This window comes from Pyxicephalus adspersus, chromosome 1, assembly GCF_032062135.1.
Source record: "Pyxicephalus adspersus chromosome 1, UCB_Pads_2.0, whole genome shotgun sequence".
In the NCBI taxonomy this organism is placed as follows: Eukaryota; Metazoa; Chordata; class Amphibia; order Anura; family Pyxicephalidae; genus Pyxicephalus; species Pyxicephalus adspersus.
In genome coordinates, this window is record NC_092858.1 from 33089318 (window position 1) to 33112554 (window position 23237).

At 38.2% G+C, this 23237-nt stretch overlaps 1 protein-coding gene across 4 annotated transcripts in view; it reads left to right on the forward strand.

The window, feature by feature from the left end:
• Positions 1 to 381: 381 nt before the first annotated feature.
• ZNF740 (zinc finger protein 740) overlaps positions 382 to 23237 on the forward strand; it is a 31057-nt gene continuing 8201 nt past the window's right edge. The window contains exons 1-9 of one of the 4 annotated variants that reach the window (XM_072405827.1): positions 382 to 462; positions 8348 to 8459; positions 10449 to 10619; positions 12079 to 12162; positions 12478 to 12601; positions 12680 to 12798; positions 14569 to 14645; positions 21660 to 21727; positions 21808 to 21926. In XM_072405827.1, the coding sequence (XP_072261928.1) occupies positions 8436 to 8459; positions 10449 to 10619; positions 12079 to 12162; positions 12478 to 12601; positions 12680 to 12798; positions 14569 to 14645; positions 21660 to 21727; positions 21808 to 21926 (786 nt within the window). In that variant the 5' untranslated portion in view covers positions 382 to 462; positions 8348 to 8435. Of the gene's footprint in view, positions 463 to 2621; positions 2975 to 8347; positions 8460 to 10448; positions 10620 to 12078; positions 12163 to 12477; positions 12602 to 12679; positions 12799 to 14568; positions 14646 to 21659; positions 21728 to 21807; positions 21927 to 23237 lie in introns of those variants that run through there. The other 3 variants (XM_072405818.1, XM_072405841.1, XM_072405834.1) reach the window with 3 other exon arrangements.

A 23237-nucleotide genomic window follows, 5' to 3' on the forward strand; every position in this document is an offset into this window, starting at 1 on the left:
CTTATGTCGTCTGTAACCCGGGGACTACCTGTAGATGCAGTTGTGACACTATTACTGCCTGCTGACAGGCTGGCATTAGTAATGCCATAAGTATACAAATTGGGGAACCTAAAATTCCTTATCTGTATCTCTTCAGAACAGCAAAGCTAAAGCATAACTAGCATTTTAAAAACAATCAGACCTCTATTACCTCATGTCTATCGCCATAATATGATCTTGCAATTTAAACGGTGCTTTTAAAGTGTAGGAATCATTGTAAATAATTATGATATTGTATTATTTCACGTAATTAAAACGTGACGTTTAATAGCCCAACACCCTTCAGAGACGGCTGCCTCCTCCAAGCTGGCGGCTGCGTGCTGACAGGCAGACACTGCGCATGCTCCTACGCACCGGAAGTCTCAGGGAACGTTTCCGGAGCAGCGGGAGAAGTGGGAGCTGAGGCAAGTCGCGAAGGAACAGGTATGTGTGGTAGGCCGGGCTTGTGTAGTCATAATATTGCAGTTGTATGGCTGCGCACCTTGGTAACCTGTACGGGTTGTGCAGGCGTACAGTAGGCGGCTCTGTGATCTCCTAGAATTGTCATGTCTCTGTGTGTGTTTATTATTTGTAGTCTGCACACCGGTGTTTGTGGTGTCTCTATGTCTGTGGTGTCAGTCTGTATGTTTATTGACTCTCTTTCATGCACATGTGTGTGCTTTATAAATTCTGTGTATCATTAAATAAGAATCAGGCATTTAGGAGGACCCCTAACACCCCACCCCCTCTGTATGCCCAGAGGACCCCCCTTCCCCCTCCTGAAAGGAAGCTGTGCAGTGTGTGAGGGGTGCAGCTCCCCCACCCCCACCTCTGCTCTGTGCACTCCCTGTGTGCCCCATCCACCCAGCACAATCTTCTCCCTGTAATATCTGCTTTCTGTTCTTTGTGTATTGCTCATTATTGGACTCAGCAGATCCTGCACAACCCTGGCCTGGTCATTTCCAATCTTGGGAATAAGTAGGTAATATCTGACAACTTACCAAAGCTTTAATGTGATGGCTGCATTAGTTTTTTTTCTTTAGTGATCCTGCCAGTTTGTTCTGATTACAGGACGCCTTCATCTTACCTTGTTCCTATAACATGAGGGAGTGTTCTGTAGTCCTTATGGGTTGATAACTGTGCAGAACACTTATGATTATTACTACACAGTATTTATATAGCGCCAACATATTACGCAGGGATGTACAAGTCCTTAGTCGTGTGACTAGCTGCCCCTCGGAGGAGCTCACAATCTAATGCCCCTACCTCAGTCATATGTCTTTTAATACTGTGTAAGGTCAATTTTTTGGGGGGGAGAAGCCAATTAACAATAATGTTTTTAAATTGTGGGGGGAAACTGGAGTACTGGATGTAACCCACACAAACATGGGGAGAACCTACAAACTCCATGCAGATAGAGCCCTGGCTGAGAATCCAACCTGGGACCCAGTGCTGCAAATCCCAGAGGGCTAACCTCTGAGCCAGCATGTATACGAATACAATGTATTCTCAACAGGATCAACTTTTTTTTTCTTGCACTCTAATAAAAGATTTTTTTTTCAACAGGCCAAACAAAATATATATTATTATGTAATGCTAACACCTAATTTCTTAGGGTGACAATGCTGCTTTTCTGTACATACAAAGTGATTGTTGTCACACAGAAAAAAGGCAGGATCACCACTGTGTGATGCACAAAAGTCCAGTTAGTGAATATTGGTGGATGAAATCTGTGCGCAGATTGTACAGGTTTATCTGCGTTCATTGTATTAGGCTGTACACGTCACAAGTTTCTTATGTGTGCTGTGTTTTGTAGGACATTCAGTGCTCAACCCAGATGTGTTTTTGAGCCATGTGGGAAGGAATTGCAGGCGGGTGGCACCCCCGGTATTGTGACCCAATTCATCAGTAACCACCCAAAAACAACCGGGTGGTTACTGAAAAGTGCTGGGTGGTGCACCCTGCTAAAAGGGGCCGGGTAGAACACTGGACATTAATGCATTCTCCTTATAAACCTTTGGGCTGTGCACATATCAAATGGTCCTGCTTGCCTTGGGCAATAATTTGAGCTGTTCAGTGGTCTCTGGACTTCGTTTATTGATCTGTCCTAGAAGAACAATGAACGACCAATTGGGAACAACCAATGTGCATTTTAATGGAGAAAAGTACAGCAGGGTGCCACTTGCTTGTCCCCCCTTCCCAATGAACAGTGTACATCCTTTATGTTTATCTGTCATTAGAAACAATCATGAAAGTTAGTCTTCAGTGACAATTATCCTACTTGTGTACATAGCTGTATTGATTGTGTCCAATAAAATGGAGTACAATTAAGAAAGGCAAAAATGCCTAAAAAGAATAACTAATTCAGTCACCCCAATTAAGGATCGGAAAGCTGCAATATATCACATTTATTTTTTTTTAATGATTTTTAATCATAAATCCATTTAAACCTCAATAAAATAATTCCTGGTGACCCCACTGTGAGACCTCATTGCATCGCCTGCCCCTACTTCAATAAACAACCTGCCTGCAATTTTTTATTTTTAAGACATAGTTCCGCTTTATGGAGTGATGATGCTCACTTTTAGCTGATGAAACAAGTGGCCGACAATAAGTGGAGTTAGAAAACACAGGAGTTGTGTTTTTTGATATTGTGTATTTGGGAGTTGTGTTGTGAAGACGTTTGACTGTTGGGTGACTGCTTTTCTCCTATTTTCCTTTAAATCTTTTTATTTCTCTTTTCTGTCAGATTTTTTTTTAAATAGTTTTTTTCTCTTTCCCTTCTGACCTCTAAGGGGGAGTGGTCAAGGTTTCACAGGTGATTTAAGTTCTGGGTAAACTCACCTTCAGCTTTCTCACTTTTGGCTGGTGAAACAAGTGGCTGGGAATAAGTGGAGTTAGAAAACACAGAAGTTTGAAAACAAAAGGAGTTGAATCTTCATAGTAATCACAAACTGTAAGTAAACCTTTATAAATCCATGAAATAATAAAAATGTAACTGGGAAAATCAGTGGCAACAAGGTGGAATGTTTGATTCAGTGGACAGTCTGCCATATGTATGCACAAATGGAGCAACAGCTCCTAGGTGAATACCGCTGTGACAGATGTAAGCAAGTCGCCCTTCTGGTATCTCCCATTGGAGAGCTGGAGAAGCGCATTGCAATACTGAAATCACTAGATCACCTTGTGAGGGGTCTCCTGCTCATTGAGCATTTAGTTAATGGCTTGGATGTGGAGGGTGGAAAGGTTAATCAGAATGAACAGGTAGGGATCTGGGTTACTGTAGTTAGAGGTAGTGGTAGGGGCTCCCAGAAAAGGAAGGCCAACCCTGTGTTTGAGCACCCTAACAAATTTTGCAAAGCTAAATTTAGTTCCATCTAGTGGGGAAGGCAATGCTGAAAGGCGAACACAATTGGTTGTCATATCCAAATCTGGCTTGCAACATCCTATTTTTTTTGGCCCCCAAAGGAATCCTGAATATGAAATGCATCTGGCCCGCTGCTGCATTGATATAGCACCGCTACTACCAAACTGCAATGCCAAGCTGCAATATCTAAAGCTAGCAAAGTACTTTCTTGTATTAAAAGAGGAATAGACTGCAGAGATGGAGACATAATCCTGTCCCTGTACAAAGCATTGGTCAGACCACATCTGGAATATGCAGTCCAGTGTTGGGCACCAGTTCACAAAAAGGACATTGTGGAATTGGAGAGAGTGCAGAGAAGGGCAACTTAATTAATAAAAGGAATGGAGTAGCTCAGCTATGAGGAGAGATTAGCTGAACTGAATCTGTTTTCCCTTGAGAGGAGAGGTTTAAGCGGGGATATGATCACCCTTTATAAATACATAAATGGTCCATATAAAGAACTCTTTTCCCAAATATTCACTTTGGGATCATTACAAAGAACAAGAGGGCACTTGTTGCGTCTGGAAGAAAAGAAGTATAAGCTCCGGATAAGGAAGGGATTCTTCACTGTAAGGTCTGTGAAAATGTGGAATCGGCTCCCTCAGGAAGTAGTTTCTGCAACTACCATAGATTGCTTTAAGAAAAAGCTGGATGATTTCTAGAAGCACAGAATATAATTGGGTATTAAGGCTTTAAAGTAAAAATAACAGTGACTGTTGATCCAGGGAAACATCGGATTGCCTCATGGAATCAGAGAGGAATTTTTTCCCCAGTTGAAGCAAATTGTACCAGGGTTTTTTTGCCTTCCTCTGGACCAACTATGTCTTACAGGGTTTGATATCTGGGATATGTTTATTTCCCTAGTGGTTGAACTTGATGTACTTATGTCTTTTTTCAACCCAATCTACTATGTAACTATGTACTACAATTCCCGGCATCACTTGCGTCTATAGGCCAGTGGCCTCTCTGCCTATATGTGGCCCTGCATTGGACTGTTTTATAGATGCAGGGAATTGTAGTAGCGGTGCTATTTCAGTGAAGGAGTTCAGCCAACATTTCATAACATTAAGCCCTGCATTGGACTGTTTTCTTGATGCAGGGAATTGTAGTAGTGGTGCTATTTCATTTTCAATTTTGGCCCGCTAATTTGTTTTTAATTATGGCCCACTGTATATTTGAGTTTGACACCCCTGTCATAGGGGATTCTGTGTTTAGGAGGACTGATAGAATAGTTTGTCGCCCGGACTTTTTCAACCAAATACCGTATTTTTTGCCGTATAAGACGCACTTTTTCTTCCCCAAAACTGGGGGGGAAAAGTTAGTGCGTCCTATACGACAAATGTGTTATAAAATAATTAAAATAATATACTCACCCGATACCCGATCCTGCGTGTGTCTCTTCTCCTCGCTGGCTGCATGCAGCGTCTGTCTCCTCTCCTCTGGCAGCAGCGTGTCTTCTCCTGTCTGTAGTGCAGAGCGAAAGAAGCCGGCACAGCGCCACCTGCTGTTCCCTGTCCTAACTGCCGTACAGTGGGAAAAAAAAGCACAGAGTGATCAGAAGGGGAATTTGAATGACAGAGTGATCAGAAGGGGAATTTTAAAGGCACAGAGTGATCAGAAAGGGAATTTGAATGGCACATGAGTGATCAGAAGGGGAATAATCTTTCAGAATCTTTTTTTCTAGATTTTCCTCCTTTAAAATTGGGTGCGTCTTATATTCCGGAGCGTCTTATACGGCGAAAAATACGGTAGTTTGCTGGTGGACCGAGTGGACAAATTACTGGTAGGGTCTGGCCATGACCCAGCTGTCTTGGTCCATGTTGGAACCAATGACGGGATAGATAGAAGTTTAAAGAACTAGGTTTTAAGTTGAAGGACAGGAACTCCAAGGTTAAATTCTCTGGAATATTCCCTGTGCCATCAGCAACAGAAAAAAGGCAGCGGGAGCTTAGACAGCTAAACGTATGGCTTAAGTCCTAGTATAAATGGAAAGGGTTTGGGACTTTTTATTGGGGTACAACCTATATGCAGGAGATGGTTTGCACCTAAATATAAGGGAGTCTGCTGTACAAGGGGAAAGTTTTAGAGGGGATGGGGGTGCAACAGGTAAATAAGGTGGCAGAAAGATCAGACAGGTCAGCCACTAGAGGAAGGTGGATTGGGGATAGTTGGTGGGAAGGTTATGGAAAAATATAGGGAGCTTCCCATGTTACACACAAACATAGGATTGCGCAGTACTATTTGTACTGAAAAACAAAACGATTTAGCAAGCAATGCTGGTAAATCCTGCAATGGTTTAAAGAGCCTGTCCACCAATGCTAGAAGTCTGGCAAACAAGATAGGGGAGTTGGAAGCATTAATGAGTAAAGAGAATTATGACTTGGTTGGTATCGCTGAATCCTGGCTTTGTTCATCGCATGACTGGGCTTACAATATTCCTGGGTATACTCTCTTTCATAAAGACAGAGTCAAACGAAAGGGTGGTGGTGTCTGTATGTGAGAAGTGATCTGAAAGTGAATGTGAAAGTAGAGATTGTTGATGGAGCATGTGATGAGGTAGAGACATTATGGGTGGAGTTGAATGTGGGGATGCATAATACACAAATAATTATTGGAGTCTGCTATAGGCCTCCAGTGCTAAGGAAGAATTAGAGAATCAACTACTAGCACAGATAGAAAAGGCTGCAAAAGCTGGCAATGTTTTAATAATTGGAGATTTGAACTACTCTGACATTGGCTCGAGTAATGGCCTACATGTACAGCAAAAAGGAGGAAATGTATTATTTATTACAAGACAATTTTATGGTACAGTTTATAGAAGCCCCAACTAGAAATGATACTCTGCTGGACCTATTTTTTTCTAACAATGCAGAACTTATAACAAATGTGCATATAGAATAGAATCTGTGAGTTGGTAACTGGGGATGAAGACAAGGCAGATTTACTAAACACTTTAAGCCCTGTGTACACAAAGGAAAATGCAGTTGAAGTCCAAATTGCTAATAGTTACGTCACTGCCTTAAACTATGAATAAGCTGCACCCTGAAAAGGTACCTTTTGAAATGGGTCACGTGACCACAAATACATTTTTGTCAAAATCTTATCCGGATAAGGATACAATTGTATAAAGCACATAAGTAACCAATGCACATCAGACATGTAAAAAATAGATTTACATCATTTGTACCAATTATAACATATGAAGTATATATGGAGTTGTGCATGGAATCCCAATTTAAGTAAGAGTTGGCGATGGTCACCTCCCCACAGAGGTGCAAGTCAGTAAAGAGAAAAGATCATATGTTTTTCAATATTTTTATTGAATTTCAAAATGTTTCAGTACAATAGAAAATATACGGGGCAGAAAGAAAAAAAAACAAAAAAATAATAAATATCACTTGAAATAAATATTATTCATTACGTCCGTTCATTGTATACATTGTATACAAGCAAGTGTAAATTTACAAGGGAGAACAGAACAACACTAACGGAGAATATAGAGGTGAAAAAAAACCCTTACAACTAATAAGTTATTAATATAAATCTATTTCTATTAAAATCTAATTGTTATATTCCAATTAATTTAAGTTTATATAATTATTAAAGCTATGTTAAGGTAATTTAAGTTGTTTGTGATAGGTGACAAAAAACATAATTGACTAGTGAATTATTAGGATAAAACTTAAACATAAATAGTTTTATTTGTACTCCATGACAATTAACTTTTTAATTTTTAAAATTTTAATTTGAATGGAGACCACATGCAATGCTGTTCTTTAGTCCTTTGGTGGCATTTTTAGAGCTCAGTTCCTCTTTAAACAATTAAAGATGCAGGCTTTTGAGACATGAGGCCCCTTCTCCAAGAAGTGTGAATTCTACTTTTACTCTGTTTGGAATTCTCCTGGTAAAGATGATTATGCAGAACTGTTTGTTTCTGTTTGCTTTCAGCAGTTAAAAGGCAAGAATAATTTATCAAAGTAAATTGGGAAGGAGATTTCGGCAATCTGAGTCTTCCATCAAGTTTTTGTCACAGCACAATGTTCCTGATGTAGTTAAGGCTCTGGTCTCCCCATCTTAAATTAAATTAGTTTACAAAAGGAGCTTTACTGCCACTTATTTCTGTCCTTCACAGGATCAGAAATGTTTCTGATCTGATGACCATTCATAATATCTAAAGGTGGTTGGTTACTTATATATTTATGCTCTCCTTACTTCTTACAGACCTCATCCCCCTTTCAAAAGGATGCCTATTAGCTGCTGGACAGAAGTGTGACAGTACAGGCTTGTACCCAGGGTTAATGATTCCTAGTTATTTCCTTCTCATACACAACAGATTTTGCGGAAATATCTCTACTGTACAACAATTGTTAATTTTGGCCCCTTGGGAACTTTTACTCTATTTTTCTGACTCTGTGACACTTTAAAATTTTAAGCTATTTCCCTCACATAACTAATAATTCATCGAATGCTGATTGTGGATTTTTTTTTCTGTGATTGATTACATTGTTCTTATCAGAAAGTAAATATAGATAAGCAAAAGGCACTGAGGAATTTTGTCTTTGTAAGCTATCTTCGGACAAACATGGAAGGAGCAGTTTTTTTTTGTGGGGTAAACAGTCATGGATAATCCATCATAAAAATCTAGCCATAAACCAGTGATTTTATGTCTGCCTATTCTAGCTAGAACAGAAAATGATTGTGTGTCTTTGGGGTCTTCTGCCTTCTGTCTTTTGGGTAAACATAGTTATCACTTTTTTGATGGAGTCAGTAACAAGGGTTTGATGTATGGTTTTCCCTAGCAAGATAGAATCCCATATAAATGCACACACTGCATGTAGCAAAGGTTGGCTATTCAGACATAAAGATGTAATCATTCTTTTGTTTCCTCTATATATTAAAACTGAATGTGCATTTTTTTTTCAGGGCTGTTATGAACTGATTGTGGCAAGGAACTTCAGAACAAATTTGTGACTTTCTCTTCCTCCTGTACGCGACTTGACAAGTGACCGAGATGGCACATTTACACAGAAACACAGTTAGTTCCACCTATTTTATATATTTTTTTACTATTATTGCTCTGAACTATTTTAGCTTTAGTTTGTATCTGTTAATGTGAATAGTTATTGGATAGATTGGGTAAGTTCCAGGTCACAGGCAAGTGATCTAGTGTGAGTTCATTATTAAACTAACGTATTGTTAAGTCTTCTGATGCAGATTTCATTTTTGTCACAGAAAGTCCTGTCAGTGTACAAACCCTGCTTCACTAGCCACAGGCTGTCAGATTCAGAATGTTCTTGCCCACAGGATTGAGCGATAAGCGCTAATACTTGATGGGCTCTATTCACAACAGAATAAGGAAACATTTTTGAAAAGGTGACTGAGGTTTGAAAAATACAGTGATTTAACTAATATAAAGAACCTTATCCCTGTCCTTAAAGAGTAACTACACTGAAAAGTGCTTAAAACAAAAAAAAATACACTTACCTCCTATTCCGCAGGGCAGTCTGATCCATTCAGAGGTTTCTTCCATCGGGTCCTGCGTCTTCCCTGCATCCGTCTCCAAGCGGAAAAAGCTGTCACAATTGCCAGTGTGGATGACAGCTTTCAAGTGAAATGAAGTCTATAAAAGGCTCATTTTATAATGGATCACATATGCAGCATCTTGACAGCTTTAGACTTATATAGAGGCCACGATAGTGCAGCTTCAGAGTCAGAGAGAGCTAGGGGAGAGGTATAGCTCAGCTTTAAAGATTTGTGAATTGAGTCTGATGAAAGAATGTAATTTTTTTATTTTTTTTGCAAAATATATGCTCATTTTGAAAAAACTGACATGGCATGGCTGTTGGTGCCAGGCAGGTTTGCTTGAGTATTTCAGTGTTTGCTGAAATTTCACACAAAACCATCTCTAGGGTTTACCGAGAGTGGTCCAAAAAAAGGGAAAATATTCAGTAAGCAGTAATTCTCTGGGCAGATATTGCCTTGCTGATGCTGGGAAAGGGGGATGAGGGAATTAAAACAGAATGGCCGGACTGGTTCAAGCTGTTAGAAAGGCAATTGTACCCCTTATAACCACTTGTAAGAACCAAGATATGCAAAGGACCATCTTTGAAAGCACAAAACCTTAAACACTGAAGCATCTTTGCCTTAGCAGCAGAAGACCACGCTAAAATTGGACAAAAAAAGATTGACCGTTGCCTGTTCTGATGAATCTCAGTTTTTGCTGTGATATTTGAATGGTATGGTCAGAATTTGGCATCATGAAAGAATGGATCCATCCAGCTATATCAGTGCTTCAGGCTGGTGATGGTTTAATGGTCTGGGGATATTTTGTTGGCACCCTTTGAACCCATTAGTACCAATTAGGCAATGTTTAAATGCTGCAGCTTACCCTAATGTTGCTGAACATTCCCCTCTCTTTATGACTGCAATGTCCCCATCTTTTAAGGGCTAATTTCAGCAGGATAAAGCACCTTGTCACAAGCTCAAATCATCTCAGATTATTTCTTTTAACATGGCAATGAGCTCACTGTACTGAAATGGCCTCCATAGTCACCAGATTTCAATCCAGTATGCACCTTTGGAATTTTGTGGAATAGTTGATTCGTATCATGGATGTGCAGCCGAAAAATTTTCAGCAACTACGCTATGCTATCCTGTCAATATGGAGCAAAATCCTGCAGGAATGGAACAACAATTGATGCCGTGAAGGAATACAGCAGTTCTGAAGGGAAAAAGTTTTTTTTTTTTTTTTTTTTTTTTTTTTTTTTTTGGGGGGGGGGGGGGGTACACTTTTTATCCCAACCACCAACACATACCTTTGCTGGTACCCTATAAACAAATTGCAAAAAGAGCTTGTATGCCAATAATCAAGTCTAAGCAAAGTGTACAGTACTATAAAAAAAAAGCAACAATTGGGGCAGTTGTAGTTCTTTTAGTACTACTTTTAGCTTTCAAAACAAAACCAGAACATGTGCTTTGGTTCTTTATAATGCTTTGTGTAAATGTAACAATGTAACTGTTACAGCGCCGACTGCTGGGCTGTGAGGGAATATCGGGGCTGAGTCTGCTGCATTCAGCAGCTGGCAAGAAGCTGGGGATGTTAAGTGCCAGCCTTTCACGTACCATGGGGAGTGATGAAGGAGAAGATGATGATGATGTGGAAGAAATAACTGAAATTTCAGACACAGAGGAACCGGTATGTGATGAAGAATAGCAGACCAAAGTGGTTTTTGGAATGGGTATACGATGCTTTGAATGCTGGCACTATTAGTACTTTTTAGAATCTTCATGATTTTCCAAAAATGTAGGTCCTTTTTAAGTGTGGCCTGTAAATTATTACTGCCAGAGCTATGCAGTTGAAGTTTGTTCATTTTGGTCTGACTCTACAGCCCTGATTACTACGGCTTGGTATGAAGTTATCCTTTTCATTTCTATAGTTTTGTTTTATTTAAAGCAGAACTAAACCCAGAATACTTGCCTGTCCCTATTCCCTTGCACGGCGCCAGAGATGATTTTTGATTAGTCGGGCTGAGGTGACGTAGCTCAGTTCATTACCGGCACACACAATGGAAGCTGAGATTGCTGGGTATACTGGCAACCAAAGTTGGGCTACACATGTGCAGCTCAGTGTTTTTGTTTTTTTTTGTTTTTTTTTTTTTTTTTTACAGATACCCTGAGTATTTAGGCAGGTAGAAGGGATATAATATACCTGTCGCTTTTTGCAATTATGACCTAACTGATAATGGATTAGTTTTTAAAGTGTATCTTTAGTACCACTTTAAATATTACATGTGCAACTATAAAAAAAAACATTTTTTTTTTGCTAAAGAATAAGAAATGCTAAAGAATAAGGCAAAATGCACTTAGGTATTTTTGTTCCCCTCCACAGACCTTACCTAACCTCCCTACACAGATTCATACTTACCTCAATTCAACTTGGGGTACTAGATGTAAACCATGTATGTTGCATTGAGGTAAGTGTGCATCTGTTTAGGGGAAAGGTAGGGGGAGGACAAATAAAATATTTTTTTAGTGAGATTCTTACTTTCTGCATCTGTACTGGGGAGATTTTTTCTTTTCCTTTGTCAATGTTCTTCACAGTAGTGTAAAAAGTGGTAGTATTAAATATTTGGAATTGTTACTGGAACATGAATTGTGGTAAATCTTGTGGGCCCATTTTAGTGATAGCTAAAAGGATACTATTTCCTTTATTAATTATTATAGCTTTCCCCATGAGTACTCCTTAGAAAGGAAGTGAAGGCTAATCTTTCTAGCAAGCATCAGCAGGTTGTTCATTGTCAATTACAGAGTCAAAAATAAATTAGCCCCATCTTGCAATAGGAGGGTACACTATTTATACTTAATACCTAATTTCATGGTTCGAGAAACCACTTAATGCTGAGGGATTGTAGGTAATTGGCACACCCCTGAGATCATGCAATGGAATTTTAACATGTGGACCAATAGAAAGGTAAACTAAATTTACAAACTGGGATTAATTTACTCTATACCCTGTACTGACTGACGGGGTGATTTTACTTGCTTTATTCAAAACTAAAGGTTAATTGCTACAATACACAACCCTTTATTCTTTATTGACGTACTTATTTCCTATGTTTTATTCAGATTTGACAAATGCATTATTCTTTTTGTAGGAGCCACATAAAGAGACTTCAAAGCCAATCCTTATGAGAGACCAGCCTTCTTTGGTTTCCAAAGCTAGCAAAAGCCACAAGAAGGTATGCATGTGAACTGATGTTCTTTCTTCTCTTGCGTTTTAGATTGAGAAATACCTTGCATTCTATGATGGCTCGTTTAAGATTGAAAATTTTCCTTTAAACTATTTCTGATGGTATACATTTATGTTGTTGTTCCAACACTTTCTAATTTTTTTATACTGACATACAATCCTGCTTATGTAAGCTAGAATTTTTATTGAAATTTGGTTTATTTTTTTTACTTTTTTAAAACTTTTAAAACCTATGATTGGAATGTCATTTATTTTTTAAATTTTGCTTTTCAAAGAATACAATCCTCTAATTTCTTTGTTTCAGATGGTCCTTGCCGAGGAGAACAATCCATACTCGCTACATATACCCAAGAATTTCATCTGTGAGCACTGCTATGGGGCCTTCAGAAGCAGCTACCATCTTAAGAGGCATTTGTACATTCACACAGGTAGGGTAAAAAGACTTTGTGCCCCATTCTTAAAAAGGGACTGGCCTGTACTAAAACTTGTCATATTTAATTTTATAGGAGAGCGTCCATATGAGTGTGACATGTGTGACATGAAGTTTATTCAGAAGTATCATCTGGACAGACATAAACGGGTCCATAGCGGAGAAAAACCATACCAATGTGAGCGATGTCAGCAGGTAATTTCCCTCTTTTACACTAGTAAACAATTTTCATTTCCTGACTAGAGACTAGTGTTTCTTTTCAGATTTGTTTTTGCAAACAACACAAACTTTCAACTTTCAGCTAAATTCTATTGGAACAGTAGAAACCTGTTCACACTAACTTCATTTAAATAATTTTTAGTACACATTGGCTGCCTATTGTGTCTTGTTAAAGGGCCTACACTTGTTTACCCTAGTAAACTTCTGTTCAGGTTAGGATAATATAAATATAAATTTTGTCTCGGCACTAAATTGATGCAAGTTTAAACAAAACTGCTAGGAACCTTAGACGTAAATTAAGTTATTATCTATTAAGTGGTTCACCAGGCACCAGTAGTAGCTGACAATTGGTACTAATAAAGTGTGTGCCATTGTATAAGGTCTATAGCTATCAAAGATCTCGCACATGCTCAGTAATCAAAAGGTAGGCATTCCAGTTTGTGTTCTGAGATGAGATGTATTCTTTCTGGCTGCAGAACATGAAAAAAACATGAACTACAATGACTTTACACGTACTGCACAAATAAGTGTTTGTGTAATGGCCATTTCAAAAAGCTGCCTATTTTAAAAACCACTATTCCGTAAAAACACTATGCATACCTAGTAAAACATAGCAGAACTAATCTAAAAACAAAAAAATTACTAGGCAGGTCCTTCACAAATAAGTAAACTTACCTGCCTGATGGCCCTTTTTTTTTTATTTGCGCTCCCATCTGGGCATCTTCAGTGTCTATTGATCCTCTTCCTGGAGTTGAGTCTTTGGCCATCTTGATTGGCCGAGCCAGGATGATGCAAGATTAATTTAGTCCCAGCAGTGTACGCTAAGCTGCTCATGCGCAGCTCAATGCTTTGTTTTGTTTTTGTTTTTTTCCTAAGGAAGATGGCACAAGTAAAACAAGTATGTTTTATTGCAGAAGGTACGCTGTCTGTCCCTATTAGAATAAAGACCTGCCTGCTTGTGGTGTTTCAAAGCAGAACTATATTTGTGCTTTACTCTTTATAAGTTATTTTCTGAAATCAACACTTATTATTTTATTATTACACAGTATTTATATATGGCCATCATATTACGCAGCTCTGTACAAAGTCCATAGTCATGTCACAAACTGTCCCTCAAAGGGGCTCACAATCTAATGTCCCTATCCCAGTCATATAACTTTATTACATTCTATGGTCAATTTTAGGGGGTAGCCAATTAACCTAACTGCATGTTTTTGGGATGTGGGAGGTAACCAGAGGAAACCATGCAAACACGGGGAGAACCTACAAACTCTATGCAGGGAGGCTGAGATTCGAACCTGAGACCTAGCGCTGCAGAGGCCAGAGTGCTAACCTCTGAGCCACTGTGCTGCCCCTTCACTTCATTAAATATTAACTGAAGACCCCATCAAAGCAGCGGATTTTGGTTGATTTTTGGCACTTTATTCCACTAGTCTTCCAGGCTGAATGAAAGTCTGTGTTATACTGCCTACTTTCTGAAGTGAGTTCAGTGTATTTCAGTGTATCTGAAGTTTTGGGCTGAGTGCAGTGCACTGCACTACACTCTAAACCTAAATACTAATTAGGTTCCAGTCATGAAACATTCAAAGCATTGCTTGGCTGTCCACTGGTAAAATTACACATTATCAATTGTAAAATTCTATCTAGTATTTTGTGCAGGAAGCTGCTACTGTCTAGTAATCTATCAGCTTGTTAATGTTTTCCTCTGTTTCCTTCACATAATCTGCATTCTCTATTCTTTATTAGGCCTTCTCAAGGACAGACAGACTTCTGAAACATAAGCGGATGTGTCAGGGATGCCACAGCAACCTATCCGAGGCAGAGTATGTGTTGTAGTGTATAACTTTGTACTGGACGCCACATGTTCTCTACATCAAACATTACTTCTCTCACTCGGGACTCTTACAATAGGTCCTGCTATTTCCAGCAATCCAAAGCAAGAGGACTGGTAATAAATTGATAAACACACCTACCATTATCCTCTGGAGTTGATTCACAGTAAATAAAGCAATGAATATGATTAGAGATCATAGAGACATTTCTAAGAAAAACCTCCTTTTAGAGGGGCTTTCCACTTGAAAATGGAACTTGCTTCTCACCACTGTGAGTAGAATTCTAATAGTTATGTACAAGTTTATTTTCTTCCTTATAACACACATTTCTGAGTGAAACAATGACGGTATGACATTATCATTTCAATTCACAAAAACATTTTTTGGTACAGAAAATGAACTCTGTATTAATAGTACAATACTGTGTACAATATATTTTTATGTGGGTCAGTGAGGACAAATGAACAGTCATGGTTTTTAGACTTATATACTATTCATGGTTGTTTTTAATTTTGTTTCCAAGTGTACATAGGAAGGGGGATTGTGTTTCACAATAATTGTTTATAAATGGACTGACGTCTTTGTTTTTTTTTGTTTTAAAAACATGAACATGAATTTTGTTTACCAATTACTGTGAATAATAGGTCTTGCATATAAGCAAGAATGTCAAAACGTATGTTCTGACATCAATTAACATCCAAAACATTTGTTTATTGTATACTGAGATGCAGTCATATACTGGTAATTGCTCCATAGCCAGAATATAAAAAGACTGATTGCTGCCCTCTTCCTAAAATGATGGTTTCCCAGCTGTCTCTAATTTTGTATGCTTTGTTTTTTGGCTATGTCACTGACCCAAAGTAATTGAAAAGATCAAGAAAGGCTCTCTCTCTCTCATAGATCATAAAAACAACAAAGGTCCTAAATCTTTTGATGGTGAAAAATTTCACCATCTCTGTGCTTTGTATAACTGCTTGTATTTTGCACTACAGACAAGCAAATCAATGATTTATAGCATTATATGCAGATAGCACTGCACAAGGTTTTCTTGGGAACCTGCAGCCAAACTTTTTGTTTTTTTAGCATTTTGAAAAAATGGTAATATGACATTTTTTTTTTAAACTACATTAGTAGTGTTCTTGAAAATATTCACAATTTCCTGGTGTGATTTAAGTACACTTTTTAACCTTAATAACATCCTAAAAAGTTACCTCTGCACTGAAGTTGCTGTTTAGATACAGTAATCAACAAATGTTATGTAGACCTCCCCGTCCAGCTAGTCTCCTTTACCTTCCATTTTGAAAAATTTCAGTTCATAGGATAAAAGTGTTCATATTTTCTTAAGAACAGAAGTATATTTTATTTGACTCCTACTACAAAAAGTCTTGCCATTTATGTTTTAGACCTGGTAAGTTGGGGATTATGCCATAGACTCCTTTCTACTAACCTCATTCCCATTCACCCTACCCATAAGTTTTTACCCTCTTTCTCTGGCAGTCTATGGAATGCCAAATCTGTTAGCAATAAGTTACCTCTATACACAACCTTCTCCTCTCTAAATCTTTAAACTTTAAAACCTGATGGCTCTCACTGAAACTTGGCTTTCCTCCTTAGACTCTGCCTCTGCTGCTCTCTCCTATTGATGCCTGCATTTTACACATACCCCTAGACCTGGCAACAGAGTAGGGGTTGTGTGGGTCTCATTCTCTCGCCTAACTGTACATACAGAGTCCTTCCTGCCTCGCCCTCTCTAACTTTTACCACTTTTAAAGTCCACTCAATCCGTGTTTTCCTCCACCCACCCCTTATTGTTGCTGTTGTCTACCGCCCCCACAGCGAAGTACCACAATTTTTGGATAAGTTTGCCTCTTGGCTCCCACACATTCTTTCCCATGACCTGCCCAACCATCCTTCCTCAGCCAAACTGCTCTCCATTACCTCCTCCTTTGGACTTGCACAGAACATATTCGGCCTCACACACATAGCCGGACACACTTTGGACCTAGTATTTTCCAAACTCTGCAACCTCGCCATTTCCCCTTTCTGATTACAACCTATTGAACTCTTGCACTCTTTGCCACATCCCAGACCTGGTCAATGGCAGAGGAATTTATGTAACCTTAACCACAACCTATTCTTAAACTGCCTTAAGTCCCTAACCGCCACTCTCTCTAAAATCACATCTCCGGAAAGCTGCCACTCGGTTCAACCACACTTTTTCTAAGGCTCTGGATAAAGTTGCCCCTGCCACCTTCTGCTACCCCCATCCTGCATAACCCCCAACCCTGGTACAACAATCACACCAAACATGTACAAAAGAGTGTTCGTGCAGCTGAGCTCAAGTGGAGGAAATTTGGCCTTGACGCTTGCTTCATGGACTACAAAAATTTAACACTGAACTCGCTGTCACCAAGCAAAATTGGTCTCTCTTGGTTTGCTTCCTATCTGTCTGACCGCTCCTCTAAAGTTTCTTTCAATGGTAACTCCTCCTCGCCTACACTCCTCCCTGTTGGTGTTCCCCAAGGGTCAGTCCTTGGACCAGTTCTCTTTTCTCTGTACACCTCCTCTCTCGGTAGTCTCATATCCTTCTTTGGCTTACCATCTGTACCATCTGTATGCTGATGACACTCAAATCTATCTGTCCACCCTCCCCTCATGGCATCACCTTTGACTCTGCCCTCTCATTTTATATTCGGAACATTTCCAGGTCCTGTCACCGTCACCCATGCAACAGCTCCAAAATCCGCCCCTACCTGTCCCCAGAGATCACCAAACTCTTCGTACCAATCCTATCATCTCTCGTCTGCACTACTGTAACCTCCTCCTCTCTGGTATTCCACTAACCCGACTCTCTCCTCTACAATCTAATGAGAATGCTGCAGCCAGACTCATCCATCCTTCCCACCGCTTCTCTTCTGCTGCATCTCTTTGCAGTTCTCTTCCACAGCTGTCCACAGCTCTTGTGTCCCACTTACATTTCTGACCTGGTAAAAAAAATACTCCCCTAGCTGCTGTTTCGCTCTTCCAATGACCCACTAATGACTTCCTCACTTATAACCTCCTCGCACACACGGCTCCAAGACTTTCTAGAGCTGCCCCAACTCTTTGGAATAGTGTTCCTTGTCCTATTTGTCTTGCTCCAACTTTCTGCTCATTTAAAATAGCACTCAAAACCCATTTTTTCGAACTTGCCTGCCCATCTTCTGTTTTTTTAAAACAACAACCGTCCTACTTTGTGTTACTTCCACCTTTCTCCTAGATTGTAAGCTCTTCGGGGCAGGGTCCTCTCCTGTTTTACTGGTGTACTCATCTGTCATTTGCAACCCCTATTTAATGTACAGCACTGTGTAATATGTTGGCGCTGTAAAAACCCTGTTTAATAATAATAGTTATCAGATCTCTGGAAATGCGTACACATGTAAAAAATGTTTTTATTTTATAATACAATGTGTTATAAAATCTTTGGTGCTTACTAACTCTATCCATCAATAAATATAAACTGCTGGTTGAAGAAGGCCACACCGCAGATTTTTACCATGAGGGTTCCCAAACCAAGCTCTGCTTCAACATACCAATTGGGGTTTTGGGTTAGGAGCATAACCAAAGTTTTAACTTGGAGTCGATAAATGTAATGGTTACTTTGAGATACTTTGACCTAAAAAGTTACCATTTGAGGTGGTGCCTTCAACAGACGTGTTCTATATTCTAACAGATGATTGTTGAATGTTTATTCCAACTCATTTCATAAACTTTTGTAGACATTCTGTTTAAATTGTTGTAATTTCAGACATTTACAGAACATTTCTGTGTTCAGAAATATACACTCGGAGGCGATTAGCAGTTGTAGTTACAATGCTACATTTTTATTTTTTTTTGACAAGCAACCATTAACAAATGTTAATCATAAAAAGAGGGATTGGTTGCAGTACACCAGAATTATTTTACCGGACATCCTGAGGGTATAATTTCAGACATTCAGTCTGGGCATGGGTTTATTTAATACAAGGTGAAAATGTATTACTGTAAAGCTTTGCTTATCATTTTTAAATACTTTTGGATGATCTGTATTATTTTGCAGTTAAGAAGCATATAGAATAAGCTTAGAAAAGGACTTGGTTGTTGAAAATGGCTTAATTAGTTTTTACCTATAGTGGTATTTTTCATTCTATATTAGTATAACATTGTGTAACTCTGCATAAATATCTCTGGAAGTATCAGATCCTAGCATAACTAAAGGGACAGAAACTTTGGTTAGGTCAAAAACATTTTCCCAGCCAAGTCCTTGCATGCAATTATTCCGAATTTTTCTCATATTCGTCAGGCAGCACTATTGATGAGAATTGATTGTTTACCCAAACATGTGTGCGTTGTTTCATTGCACAATTTTTGTTTAACTTAATCAAAAATAATGTTGCTGGTGATATTGTGTTAACAATCACAGTATATGAGAAAAAGCTGATACAGTACTTTAATTTTTAAATGTTTTTTTACCATGGATTTTACTCTTGCCTGTCCAGTGCCAGTCCTCAAGGGCCAACTTATAATTGCTGAGCAACTTACATATTGCTTGCATGGTTACCTTGTAAATATTCTACCATAACTAAATGCATTTAATCTTAATGTATAACCTGGGTGTAATTTTATATTGTACCTAAACTTATGAACCATTAATGTTCGTTCAGCTCCTCCTCTATTTTAGCTACTCTAACTATTTAGATTACCAACACAATGTGCCCCTTGGTACTGTGGCATTGAACACCCTGATCCCTTATATTGTATGCATTAATATACACAAAATGCTAGAGCTCTAAAAGCTAGAGACAAAATTATGTCTAAAAGACCATAAAGCCATTTCATTTTAAATGGCGAACTCTGAGCGGCCTTTTAATGTTTATAGATCTAGAAAAATCCCTCAAAACCTCAAGCAATCTTATATATTAATTTTCTATCTATAGCAGACCTATGCAATGGTAAATGAACTAAGAAAGGATTAGAGCATTATTTTTGGTTAATTACAGAAATCCCAACCCTGTGGGGGGAACTTGGCCCTTGAAGACTGAGTTGGACAACACTAATTTAGGGTTTTTTCTAAATGGCAATAAGTTCTATATAAAGGTCTGCCCTGTATACCCAAATACTCATTAAGTCTGTTTTTTAGTTTTAGGCTTTAGAGGGTTAGGTGTGAGAGGTTTTTTTTTATATATAACTCTAATATTGTGGGGCAGTTCCTCCTTCCCTTCTAACAGTAGCTGTATATTACTGTACATTTTGTTGTATCATCTGGCTCTACTTGCTGCCAGTGTGTGTAGAATATTTCAATAAACTTGTGAATTTTTTTTACATAATGTATGTTTCAGATGTGTTTTCTGTTACAAATTCATGTAGATAGAAAACTACATGTAAATAATAAAAGCCTCTTGGCAATAATTTCATCAAGGGTAACTATAGAGGTCAAGATAACTATAAAGGTGAAATATGTGAATTGGTAATCATCCAGTTTCAGGATTTTTTATTTGTAGTCTTGTGATTAATGAAATTTAAAAATTTTTGGAGGTTTAGTCTTGTTTCCAGAAAAGTTCAAATGTGTGTAAAATGTAGATAAAAGCATACCGCAATGACTTGGAATCATTTAAACTTTATGGTAAAGTAGAAAACTCTCTAATTACTGTCAAGTCATTCCTGCACGTCATTTAAAAACTGTCATCCTTAATAAAATAAGGATGGTTCAGTGGATGTGGCTTCATAGATAGCTTGGACATCTGGGAATGCACAAAATAATGCTAATAAACCATTTACATTTTGAAGCAAAATAACACCTAAAGGAGTCCAGCTGCCAAACTGACCCCCCCCTGCAGTCCAGACCTGTCACCCATTGAGAACACTTTTATATTAACAAAAAATATGAATGGAACAACATTTTGCTCCTAACAAGAATAATTGGTCTTTTCAATTTACAGAAATTTAGAGTATTGTGATACAATGCAGTGCTAAACCTGTCATGTCCCAAACCCTTGAAATTTGCAGCTCTCATGAAATTCAAAGAGAAGATAGAATTTCTATAAAAAAAAAATCAATAACATTTCTTTTCAACATCTGAATTATTGTCTTTGTACAGTTTTAATATATGGTTTAAATATTCATAATCATTGCATTCTGATTTTATTTACATTTTATACAGCATCCCAACTTTGGGAACAGGATTACACTAAAAAATCAGCAGTATTCTTCAGGTTAGTTTTGGCATGTTTAGAATTTAGTACCAATCTTTATTTCTTACCTTTAAAGAGCATCTACAGGCAATTCATGGAGTGTTAAAACTATCCAAGAAACACTTAACATGTAATGCAGGGTGGAGATATAAATGTTCATAAAAAATATTTTATACAGTGCCACTTTCCACCTCTGAATTGGCAAGGAGTTAAATTGGGTGAATTTGGGAGTGATAGATTACATGGAAAAGTGTAAAGAAGTAGTGACATTTTACTATGGGATATATGCAAATAGGACATGCAGACCTGAAATGAAATTTGAGCTGGTAATAAATTTCATGTAAAAACTTTTGGGAATTTTTTTTCCTATAACTTATAGGCATGTGTTTTTCCGTACAATATTTATTTTACTTCTGAAAAATTATGACAAACTTGTTATATGAAGATTGACCACAGTAACTTTGCTTGGTTTGCTTGACCAACGTAACTTTAATGGAGACCCCTCAATGAAAATGGCTTTAAACATCTGATCCTGCTAGACATTTTAAATCATGCTTTTTTTGCATTGTACAATGTGGATATAAAACAAGAATATGACTTATCAATGAATTTCACTAGTTTACCACATCTTTTGGTTACATTTTAATGTTTTTATTATGTAGTTTGTTGAAGCAAAACAATTTGCAGTCTTTGTTTCTTTTCTTTCGTATGACTTTATCACAATGGTATAATAGCCAGCTTAACATGAGGGATATAACCTGCACACTCACCAGGACTATTTATATGTATGTTTTAGGTCTGGTGCAAGTTTATCCTCATACTCACAGAATTACCATGTTGACAGAGACGGGTTCATTAGCACAGGTAAGTCACAATCACATAGTTGAGGATCTTTGTTACTTTAGAAAAAGACATCTTCAGTATGGCTGCCTGTTATGTTGTAGGAGAGCGCCCATTTGAGTGTGACATGTGCGATATGAAGTTTGTTCAGAAGTATCACCTGGATAGGCACAAAAGAGTCCATAGTGGGGAAAAACCGTTCCAGTGTGATATATGTCAGCAGGTGAGTCATTTCTTACTTTAATTGATTTTGTTCTGTCTAATACTAATCTAGCACAAGTGAAAACAATCCCCTCCCTCTTATTTGCAATTCTCACAGTAGATGTGCAACACCTGAAACGGCTTTCAGCATTATTGGTGTTTAAAGAGAATACAATACATAGCCTATGAGTATATTGTTTTTTACCCAACCAGCAGGTGGAGCCCCTGGCTTTTTGCACAATTGGCAGAATATTCTTGCCTGCTTTTTTTAAAGAATTCTGTATACAGATTTCAAATTAGCAGTTGCCACAATGAATGGATAGTGACCACCTTCCCCCTACCTGCGTTGTTTAAATGGGCTTTATAGAGTCTTTCATCACAGAGAGAGAATTTGAATGCAAAGCTACCACTGTTCTCTATTTTTGGTAACCCTTTAAGTGTTTGGGCCAAAAAACAAACGTACAAATGTACATCCAGTACATATCTGCAATGCATGTACAGTGTCTTAATGGATCAGTTAAGTGCAGTCAGTTTTTTATTTAGCTTATAGGTCTCCTTTGGAAGATTTCACTTCCTGTCTTTTTTGGGTTTCCCCTCCCTTTTATTCCTAATAACATTAGTGATCAGGACATTTAGAGAAAGTAAATCTCCCTAACATGCAGACAGCAATAAAATATTACTTTGAGGGAGGAAAAAAAAATTGTACATCTTGATTTCATTGTGTATACACCACTAATGTCACATATATCCAGATGAAGGGGTAATTACATACTTGTAGAACTACTTTTAATAAAAGGAATATGAAAGCTACCAATTTTCTGGAGATGTTAGTGACCTACCTATAAATCTGACTTTGTGTTAAGGCTACGTATACACGTCAGATGATTCTCGTCCAATTATCGCTTCAGTTCTGATATCGGACGAGAATCTGTCGTCTGTACCACGGTTGTCGGACGTCGTTCATGGATTCATCCTGGTGGATCCATAAATAAACAATGACTGCAATACAGGTGGAGGGGAGAGAGCGCAGCCAAGTGCAGCTTGCTCTTTCTCCTCCTTTCCTCTCTATAGAGCAGAACAGCGTGGTATGTACAGTGCTCGTTCATTCATCTTTCAGTCTTTTGTCATTGAAATATCCTTTCCAATGACGAAATTCTAACGTGTGTATGCACCCTTATACTGGCCCGGGACAAGTGTCACAAAACAACTGGAGCCAGATGATCAGCTTAACAGCTAGGTATCTAGAATTAAAAGGAAGCTAGCAACACCAGTCACTTTATTTCTCTCATCACGGGTTTAATTTCAAAAAAGATAATTAAGTTTGTGTCAAATG